Source organism: Ursus maritimus, unplaced genomic scaffold (genome assembly GCF_017311325.1).
Source record: "Ursus maritimus isolate PB19 unplaced genomic scaffold, ASM1731132v1 scaffold_6, whole genome shotgun sequence".
In the NCBI taxonomy this organism is placed as follows: domain Eukaryota; kingdom Metazoa; phylum Chordata; class Mammalia; order Carnivora; family Ursidae; genus Ursus; species Ursus maritimus.
The window spans coordinates 20,266,612-20,277,983 of NW_024426774.1; the positions used below are offsets into that span (position 1 = coordinate 20,266,612).

Sequence of the window (11,372 nt, forward strand, 5' to 3'; positions counted from 1 at the left end):
CCTAAGATAGAACAAAATGAAAACGAGAATCATGTAGTTCATTTTCTTTTCCTCATACTTTAACACTCTTTTCTAATTATTTTACGTATTTTAGCATGGTCTTATAAATGTGATTTTTAATTGTATAATATTCCATTAAGGAGATTACTTAATTACCTAATGTACTTAGCTGTGATCCAGTTATTTTAGTCATCTATGTTGTTTCCAAATTTTCACCATTATAAATTAAAGTTAGAGTGAACTATCTGGAATAATACATTTTTCTTTGTTTTCTGAGGGTAGTTTCATAGCAATGAAAAATGTAAAAGGGTATTCATGTTAGTATTCATGTTTTTATGACTCTTAAAATGCTTCTATTTGGTATGCTTGTTTTAAAAGGAACCCTACTAGGACTCAGTTTGAGAAACAAGATGTCTTCTATACTGTCTGTACTTCTATACATATTTTTAAAATGGGGGCACTCATCGTGCTTGAGAACTACTTTATATTGTGCATATCTTCTCTTAGGGTTCTCCCCAAAGTAGCCTACATTTGTTGAGATAAAATAGATGAAAAAAAAATCCATGATAACTAGGGATTATGACATGAAGACATAATTGTTTTTATTTGTGCATACTTAACATAAATGCTTCACTTTATATTAATACTCTTAGGCTTTAATCTTCTATTTCATCAATCATGCATGAAGTAGTATATAGTCGTAAATGTCTTTTATAATTGTGTTAATTTATTATAACCCTTCAGAAGCGTATCTTTAGGCAACTGTACATAAACCAAACCAAAACATCTTTTTCTTTAAATTACAAAAGCCATACATTTTCACTGTTAAAAACCTGGAAATTAATACTATTGAAAAAAAAAATTCCAGGAGCATCTTTTTTGTCTGTCTTTGTGCTCTCTTGCCACTTCTGCAACTTCCGAGCAGAAGGTAAAACTTGCTAAGCCACACACACAAAGCATTCACTTTTGAACTATCGAAATATAAATAATAACAATAGAGCCAGGAAGTATCAGATAAATGATGTTTGGTAACTGACACATAACCAGGGTCTTGCCTACCCACCAGGAATACCTTAACCGAGGTGGCTTAAATGTTGCAAAATGTACAAGTGTACTTTTATACTGTTTCATCAGGATTAGGAATAATTACCTAGAAATGCTATAAGCAGCTGAATATTGAGTCTAACTGTATATGTAAATACTTGATCTACTAGGTGATATAAGTCAATTAACCCTGTAATTTTTCAGCACATTTGGGTGTGAATCTGTATGGTCCAGAGGGCTCTGGAAAGACTAGATTTTGGAGTTACGCAGACCCAGGTTTAAGTCCTAACCCTCCCAGGTATTCTGTAAAATTCTATAGCCTTCTAGCTTTATAGCTCTCCTAGTCCAGAAAAACCTTTTCATTATTTCTGCTGAGTTTTGCTGTGTCAGTAAATTGTTGTCTCCAGGGTGTGAATTCTGTGTCCTTTTAAAAAATTAGTAAGAATGTATTTGTCACTGCCTCATGTTCTGGTTTTCCTCAGGTAAAGCAGCTGAGCAGCCATTTTCAGATTTATCCCTTCTCGTTGAGGAAACCAAACTCAGATTGACTAGGAATGGAAGAAAACAATATTGGCCTGTAACCTACAGAAAAAAGTACTGTAAATAAGATGCTTGTAAATATTTCATCCATCACCATTGAACTAAACTGATCTGCTTAACAGACCTGGGAACTCAAGTGTGTATAGTACGTGGACAGCAGGAGTGATACAAATGATCTGAACTCATGGAATTTTGGACCTACTAACTCCCAGCATATTTTATTTTTTATAAAACCATGTGGCATTTTGGTTAAGCATAATGTACTTTAGACCAGCAAAATGTTTCTAGTGATTTTAGCTTCATGAGTCTATAATGTTTTGGTTTATACAGAGTTAAAGATGCTTTGTTTTTATTTTTAAAGTCCCCAAATTGGTTTAGGAATACTGATAACATTAAGAAAACTGCAAAATGTTTTCATATTTGGTACTACTTTAGTAGTAGGTCTGTAGTAGTGGAAGTTATCAATAGCCCAAATCTAATATAGGGAAAAGATAAGAGCAAGTCACCTTTAGCAAGAGATGCCAAATGATTGCAGAACTATAATGTACAGTTGCCAAATACTGGTTTCTCTTTCCCATGGAAATGCCTTTTTTTCCTCATGGGCCAAGAGAGCAGTATATATATTCAGATTCTCTAGTGTTCTGGCTCTCTTTGGGAGAGATCTTGATAAATGATTTAATTTTCTTTTAAAGAAAAATGTTCGATTGAGACTCAGCAGAGAGTGGATCATAATTGTAGCTCACCCATTGTCATGATTCATCGTTTAAATGTGGCATTTCACCCCTCAGCTACAAGTTGCTGAGATTTGGTGCCTGTAACTATGATTATACGAATGCATGTGACAGTCCCAGTCTTATGATAATTACTTGTAGGGAACACAGGTAAACTTCCTTATAAGAGAAATTTACTTTGGAGTTAGAAATCTCATGAGCCTCACCATGAATTCCTGCTGTGAACCTCACTACAGAATTAGTTTTCTGATTCAGTTTGCCCGTCCGTCCGTCCGTCCGTCCGTCCTTCCTTCCCTCCCTCCCTCCCTCACTCCTCCCGCCTTCCCTCCCTTCCACCCTCCCTCTGTCTGTCTCTTTTTTATGGAGGAGAGAGTGCTGTGTTTTTTATTTCATACAGGGCAAAGAAGTAGAAATTCTTTCTTCCCTAACTCGCCCACTTCCCCACTTGAAGCAAGTTTTTGATATATATGCCTTACTGAGTACCTACTCTCTTTAATATGACTTGGAATAATTTTTGAGGTTTATTGACAAACATAAAATCCCTTTGACTTCAATGTGGTTGTTTTATAGATCGCACCTTTTCATGAATGTGGATATTTTATTTCTTTTTGACTTTGTCTCGGTTTAGTTTGGTGGTGGTGAAATTTACTTGCTGACTTTCCTTTATTTTCCACTGAATGAAGTTTGTGCTTGAATGAAGAGTGTATCTTAAACCCCCCCCTTTTTTTTTTTGGACGGATTGCACTTGGATAAAATAGGCACCACTGTGTTGATATGTAATTAAATTCTTAACCATTATTTATCTGTGAATGCGACCATTGTTAAATTTAATTATAGTGTATTCCTTTTTGAATTTCAGTCTGCTGCTTTGTAAAAATAACTATGTAGTCGATATTTCAGTTTTTAAATTTGTAAATCCTAATCATTGCCATCTAGGTTATTAGAAATGAGGAGTCAAGGAGCTAACTCATGGTTCTGTACTCATTTTTAAAAACGGTTCATAAGGATTGAGGTATATTCGGTGACTTTTTCTGAGACTCAACATGGGAGAAGTCGATGCTGGAAAATGTGGCTAGTGATTCCATGTTTGTTAATAAGTTGCCATCATGAGATCAGAGAATGAACAAATTAAGTAATGGTAACTCTGTTTTTTGTAGACCTTGTTCTTTGTCATCTGTAAAGTTGAACTGGATCAAGTGGTAATTTGGGCTGGGAACAAAGCTTTGTTTGTTCTAAGGTTTCTGAGCTAATCATTTTACCTTTTTGTTGTTCTTTTACACAAGAATGAAATTAATCTGTATTATATAAGAAAAGAACTGAGAAATGTTTATAAAATGACAAATTTGGACCACAGGCTTTCTTCACCTTGTACAGTATAGTTAAAAAAAAAAATACCCTTCTGGTGTAGGGTCATGTTCTGTACTTTTGGGGCTTTTTTACCTCAAAGTGTCTTTCTGTTCTTTTTCTGTTGCATCAAGTTTATTTGAAATTGTTTTGTGCCTGGACTTCATGACCTATTTCCCTATTGGGGTAAAGAATTATGCCATAGTTTTATGGACACCATTAGATGAAAGGTGGCTGTCAACAAGGTGAAAGAGAAACTGAGTGATGAACTGTTTCAGAATACCGTGGACTTGTAAATCTTCAGTGGACTGCTGACGTTCTCTTAGTCCGCCATCTTGAAATGCATCTTGAAAGCCCCCATTTGTTGTGTAGTGATATAGCAGCTGAAGCAAGGCTTACTTGCAAATAGCTCTGTGCATTTGTGTCATGCCAATTATCATAACATTTCCAAAGTATAAAAGGTATTTCAGGCTTATGCATGATATTTTGGGGTGAGTCCACCACCCCAGCCTTTCTCCCAGCATACACTGAGCTGCCTTTAGGGGAGCAGTGGCATGGTTGGTCATACATGCATGTTTTCTGTACATTTCAGAATGGAGTGCCTTAGCCAGGCCAGATGTTTGCTTTGTGTTTCTGCTGACCAAAGTTACCTGGACCTGTGAGAAGTTTCTTGTCAGGTTATGGTATGAAAAATGTCCTTTCATGCTTGTCAGAAATTAATGCCCCTATATTTGAGGGGGGCATGGGGTAGAAAAATCCTTAAAATACCTGAGTAGAGTATGTTATTGCTGCCTTTTCTGATCCTTTACTAACATTCATGATCTTTCGTGCATTACACAGTTGAAGATTGTCACAATTGACACCGCCATTCCTTCATTTATACATAATAAATGTAGTTCATGAGTTTTAGTCTCAAGGGTAATAGAGTGAATAACTTCCAAATAAAAAACTAAATAGTCCTTGGGTTTTTAATAAAATCATCCTTAAAATATTTTAAATTCTAATTTAAAAAAAGCTCCATGCTGATTATGGTCTAGAATGTTCTACTACTACCAACATGTCATTTATTTTAATATAGAGGTGTGGGGAGAGGAGTACATGTCGAGAGTTGCCCGAATTCTGAATAGGTACCGAGAGAGCAGTCATCATGACCTGGAGTCTGGGCTTTGGGGGAATATGGAAAGGAAAAAGCAGGCATAGGGTCCATCTGAAGGAGAAGAAGGGATCTCCTTAATGCACGGTGCCTGTCTTACTCAGTGATCCTAGTGCAGTGCAGTGTTTAAAATCGTCGCAATTTAAATCGTCATTGCTCCACTAACTTTAAATTCAAATGTGAATTTGAAACATTCCCAAGTGTTTAGTTTTCAAAGACTTTATTTTGAAGTCAGTCGAAAAACATTTGGAATGTACCTTGCTTTCCAAAGTAGACTTTGATTCTCTAACCTGTGGAAAATAAAAAGATAAACCGAAGGTGTTTGAATCAAAGGGCGCTTTTCCCCTTTATATTTTAATTAGACGCCTGTGTGTAACTCTTCCTTTTCATTCTTCACCCTGCCTCCCTTTTGACTTGCTACCGCCTAGGACAGAGACGCCCACTTGCTTTGTAGCGGGTAGGTCTTGCCACATTCCAATCTCCTGGATTGCCTTAGATCTTGACACATCAAGGACTGGGAATGTGCCAGAGGGAACAGAGTAATCCTGATGGGCTAGAACTTTTGACTTTGGGTCCTCAAAAAAGCCAAAAACAAATACAGAAATCTTTGGTTGTGTTGATTCTTGTGTTCAGAGTGGCCTTTATCTTGACCTCGGTTCTGGACTTGATTGAGCACTCTATAGGAGCTTTCTTATCAGATTAGAATTTTCTTTGTCCTGTGAGGTGTCTTTGTAAAAGCATTGCCCTTTCTTGAACACCCTGTGGGTGAATAACCTTCCTAAATTAGCTGCCAGTACTAGAAATTTCCAGAAGGAATTTTAATTAGTATGCTGCATTTGAAGCACTTTGACATGTACATTTTAAGTGACAGTTTTAACAGTAAAACGGTGTTAAACTAATCACTGTGAAACTTGAAAGTTTGATGCTCTGCACATTTTAGGAAGCTTAAGTAAATTTCTGATTTTTCCTTTATTAATTATGTAACCCATGTGATTTGCATATTTTACTTTTCATCTTTGACAGTGGCACAGATGACTGACATATTGGCAGGCACTTACATTAGGGTATATGGTAAATCATGGTTGTGTAGCTTTCCCAGAGGAAGTGGCGCACGTTGACTTCTTCCTTGTGTGGAGCCATGGGAGTGGGATTTATTGGCTAATTCACTGCAGTGTTTCTAAAGTGCGAAATAAACGTAACCTTACTTTTTAATACACATGCTAGTAATACACTTTGCTCTTTAATAAACAAATGTGCAAGAGATAGTAATCTAGCTGATTTTTTTTTTGTTTTTTGTTTTTTTGTTTTGTTTTGTTTTTTAAGCAGGGACCTGCTCTTTAGACGGAGGTCTTAAATGAGCTAATATATAGGGAAGCAAAAGATGTTCTGCCATTTGTAGCCCTCTCACAGGTGGCCTGAGTGAGGGGGTTGTGTTACATTTGGTCAGAAAGGCCAGGTTCCCAGAATTGGAGAATGGCACATGGACTGATTTTAGAATATTTTAACAGAGGCTTATCTCTGTAGGAAAGTCCATCTGGACATAACAGAAGGTTTGTCTGGTCTTCTACAGACACGTTCATGTTGTTTATTCTTCACAGAATCATTTTTAGAAAGGTAGACTAAATCAGAGTGGTGCTGTTTTTAAAGCCTGTGAATTGGATCATGGCCATATAGTGCCTAATGCTACATGGAACTCAGAGACAGTATTAAAGATACCAGGAGTGGGGGAGCCTGGCTGGCTCAGTCAGTAGAGCGTACGACTCTTTTTCTCAGGGTTGTGTGTTTGAGCCCCATGTTTGGTGTCGAGATTACTTAAAAAAAAAATCTTTAAAAACAACAACAACAAAAAAAAACCAAGAATGGCTAAATGTGGGGGATGCCTTATGGCTCTTTGGCTAAAGTCTTCTCTTGAGCAGTTTCTATAGGTAATGGTTAATATTAGAATTGATTTTTTTTTTATTAAAACATACACAATTTGCCATGAGTTCTAGATTCTGATATTCTTGACAAGCACTTTTTATCTCTAAAGAGTAAGGTCTTGACCTTACTTGGGACATGCTTAGTTAGTATTTGATGTTATTAACCCGTAACGGGAGGAGTTTTCATTTTGCAAGATCTGTGAACGTTGTGTTTTAAATCTGTTTGAATTACTAGTATCATTCAACATCAGACTCTAATAACTGCTAATTACAGCTGCCCACAATATTAACATTGTAGGCTATTTTGTTTAGCTAACTGACCCCATCAGCTTTCAAGAGACAAAGTCCCAGCGACATGTAATGACTTGCTTGTTCCAAAATGTGCCAAGAGAGCAGACTTCAGTATTAAACTCCAAATTTCGATTGTTTTAAAAAAAGGTAGCATTTCTTCTGGGTAATGGGGAGGCAGTGAATTATTGCCCGGCTGCAAACTCCGTACCGCCTACCTTGTCCCCTTTCCCTCCCATCCAACATACAGTAGGTTAAGTTTGCAGCCAACTATAGGAAAAGAAGTTGGTACTTTTCTGCGTAACGCTTCATGCCCTGTGACTAAGAAGAGGTGGCAGGAATCACGGCCGAATCAGTTATTGAGCTGTGTCACTTGGGCCGTTGAGTTTGCTTTCTGTAGTATTCTGAAACAAAAGGATGACTCCATCCCTTCTCAGGTGCCTAGAAACAGCGCCACCGAAGCAGCCGGGATGTGTTTGCGACACGTGGAAGATAAAGGGGAGCACAAAATCTTTAATTTTCTCTTTCAAGTAGTTTAATTGAGCATATTCATAATTGGTCTGTCTAGAACTTGCTGTGTTCAAAGTAAATAACGTAGCATTTATTTTATCTGGTTATGTGTGGTGTGTGTGTATATGCATATTTAATATGTACACATATTTTCTGCATTATATGTATGATACATTCATTTATACATGCAGTCTACTCTTGATTATCTGCAAAATGGTGAGCCCTCATTAGGTTGTTCTCTTCTTGTTGACTCAGTCAGCACGTAGCCCATAACTCTGTGAAGCCTCTTCCTTATCCGGAGCCACAGATGAACTATTTGCAGTTCATCTTAATCCCCAAGGAAGGCCCTTGAAATATGTCGCTTTCTGTTTCCCTTTTACCAGGGATTGTGAGTGAGAAAGATAGCTGCTTCCATGGGTTCGAGGCTTCTGGCTCTGAATGATGATGCGGCCCGTTCCTGGCCCGAAGGCAGCTTGGGAGCAGACTGCTCAAGGGCTCGATGGGGGAAGAATATCTAGCCCTTGCAGACAAGGGGCTTCACAACTTGCTTGAATTCCTTAGCCGCAGTGTTGTGAAGTCTTAGGTAATTTGGTGCACAGATAGTTCACAACTATGCATTTCATGGTTACTTCTGCAGCATTGGTATTACTGTTCTCTGTTGCTAGCCCAGATGATCAAGACCTGACTGTTTCTTGCCACTGGATTCTGGAAGCCTTGCCCTTTCAACTGGATTTATGTTTATTTCTGCTGCTGTGAACCCCAAAAGTAATGCAGTAGGTTTTAATTTAAAATTGTTTAATTCTATTATTGATAAATATTTATTGTAATAAAAGTAAAGAGTAAATAATTTTTAAATCCTTTTAACTGTTTTCAGATTGTCTTTTTTGTCTTTCCTTGGTAGGTACAAGAGGGGAGGGCGCTATGGGGAGAAAAATAATGTCCAGCCACTTGTCTCAGAGTTATTGATTATTTTAGAGCAAAACATTAAATGGTTTTTTGATTTGTTTGTTTAAAGAACCATCAGCCCAGGGGCGCCTGGGTGGCTCAGGTAAGTGTCTGCCTTTGACTAAGGTTATGATCCCAGGGTCCCAGGATCGAGCCCTGGGTGGGGCTCCCTGCTCTGTGGGGAGCCTGCTTTTCCCTCTGCTCCTCCCCCCACTCATTTTCTCTCTCTCTCTCTCTCTCTCAAATAAATAAAATCTTAAAAAAATCAAGAACGATCAGCCTGTTCGCTCCTGGGTGTTCTGTAGTCCTGTGCCTTGTTTCAGAAAGCAGAGTACCAGGCAGGTGGCGGTAACAGCTGTTCATGGTGTCCTGCTCTTGACGTCCCCAGAACCGGGTACTGGGCAGTGTATAATAATAACTGGGCCACACTTAAATTAGTTTGTAAGGTGGTTGTCTCATACTTAAAAACATTTTCTTATAGAAAGAATGTTAATTTTCCAGGCTAATTCCACAGGAACCGAATGACGCACACTTGGTACACTTAAACTTTAGTGTATCAATCATAAGCTTTATTGAAAAACCTTGTATTTTCTAACATTGCTTCTGAGAATATTTCCTGTCTTTTACATCAGGATTGATCTCCCAGTTCTGGCAGCAGGCATTTAAAATTTTTTTTTTCTGTAACAGGCTTGAAGACAGGGGAAAATGTCCCATATTGTAATCCAGGCTAGTTGTCCAGCAGTATGCTCGTAATCCCCCGCCCTTCCCAAACTCTCGGTTGCCCTAGCAGTTATCGTTGCCCTAGCAGTTATCCCTGCCCTTCTCTCTGCAGACCTCCAACCCCGAGCGAGTGCCTGATAGCAGAGCAGGCACGTGCGAGGTAAGCAGCTTGGGTCTGTCCAAACGGAGACACTGTGCCTCCGGAGTGTCCTGCTCTTCTTCCTGCTCTTACCTTTTCCCCTTGCTCACAAGTTGCCTGAAAGAAAACTTGATATCTGCTCCTTCCATTTTTCTTTTTGCTTTCATTCTGAAAGTTTCTCAAGACCTCCCAAGCTTTTAATGCCATGACTATTTCTTAGTCACATTCAGCCTGGCAAGCATCGACCCGAGTCAGGTTACATATTTTTTTTCTGAGCCTCAGTTTCTTCACCTGTAAAATGGGATTAGCAATATTACTGCAGTCATGCGTACATGCTATGAGTGATGCAAGGAGGAATTTAGCACAGTGTGTGGTCTAAGGTAGGTGCTCAGTTTCTACCAATAATTAGTTCTCTGTTTTTTACCTTGGAACTCTTCCCTAAGCCTTATGACTTACTCATGACTTGCCTTCTTCCTTCCCTTCCTGTTCCATCCTTCGTACCTTTGGTAGTCAGTATATGAAGATGATGGGTGAGGCAGTTCTAAAAATAACTTGAAATGAATAAAAGAAAATTGCCTTCTGAGAATCTATTAGTAAAATTCACACAAATTGGGAGACAGGAATAAGCCAAGAAATTATGTAAATGTTTGATGAATCCCCAAACCCAAATTAAGATGATTTGGTGTAATCTTACGGATGTGGAATTAAGTATGTGACTTGACTTCGTATACTAAAATCTAGTCAGTGTATCATTTTTCTGGAAAAAGACTATATACTGAAGATAGATGGCGAGCCTGTAGCATAGCAAAGGAAGCCCATACATCCAGAAGGGTTTGTGTTTATCATCCCAAACTTACCCAGGGATGGGGTGAAAGGACTTGACCTATCTAGTCTTGTTGGCAAGTTATACCCATTGTGGGCCCCTGAGTTCATTGCAGTCAGTCGTACAACATCAAGAAACTTGCCAGCTATCGTTTAACTTCTGTCGTAGATCAGCCACAGACACGTGCTGGTCACAGGTCATAAATACACATGTTGTGTGTCAGTTGTAGTTCCCTGCTCAAATCAGGGTATCTTCTTTTTCTGTCATGAACTTATAGTGTAAGTCGATTTTGAAGAGCAGCTCTGCGTTTTGGAGCATTGCCCACCAGTGAGGACCAGACTCTGGATGCTTGTGAATCATCAAGGTGGACCTACACCTACAGGCCACCCCCAAATCCCTCTCACCTGTGACATTTGCCTGCTGCAGTCTCTTCAGGAACCCCTGTCACCACTCTTTAAAAAAAAAAACACTATTTTTTTATTACATCAAAAGTGATTTGTGTTATTTGCAAAGTTTTTTTTAAATAGAAAAGAAAAACCACCTGTAGACCCATGCCCAGAGATATCAACTACTTTGTGTGTGTGTGTGTGTGTGTGTGTGTTTTTTCCAAATCAAAAGCTTGATTAAAGCAGTATGAATTTGGGAAATAATGGATATTAATTTAATTTCTACATTTTAATTCTTTTCCCCAAGTTTTTATTTGAATTCCAGTTAGTTGACGTGCAGTATACAGTATAGTGATTCAACACTTTCATACAACACCTGGTGCTCATCAACAAGTGCCCTCCTTAATCCCCATCACTTATTTCACCCATCACCGCACTGACCTCCCCTCTGATGACTATCAGTTTGTTCTCTGTAGTTAAGAGTCTGTTTCTTGGTTTGCCTCTCTTCCCCCCACTTTGCTTGCTTGTTTTGTAAATTCTACATATGAGTAAAGTCATATGGTAGTTGTCTTTCTGACATAATACTCTTGAGCTCTATCCATGTCGTTGCAAGTGGCAAGATTTCATTTTTTATGGCTGTGTAATATTCCATTGTATATATATACCACATCTTTATCCGTTCATCAGTAGATGGGGCAGACACTTGGGCTGTTTCCATAATCTGGCTACTGTAGATAATTCTGCTATAAACATCGGGGTGTACGTATCCCTTTGTTTTTTAAATTTTTTATTTAAATTCCCGTCAGTTAACATACAGTGTACTATTAGTT

The 11,372-nt window shown here is 38.4% G+C and overlaps 1 protein-coding gene across 1 annotated transcript in view; it reads left to right on the forward strand.

The window, feature by feature from the left end:
- Positions 1–8,373, forward strand: part of SELENOI (selenoprotein I) — a 45,125-nt gene extending 36,752 nt beyond the window's left edge. Inside the window, exon 10 of the mRNA XM_008700348.2 lies at positions 1,527–8,373. Within this exon, the coding sequence (XP_008698570.2) occupies positions 1,527–1,625 (99 nt within the window). The 3' untranslated portion in view covers positions 1,626–8,373. The remainder of the gene's footprint in view (positions 1–1,526) is intronic.
- The last annotated feature ends 2,999 nt before the right edge of the window (positions 8,374–11,372 follow it).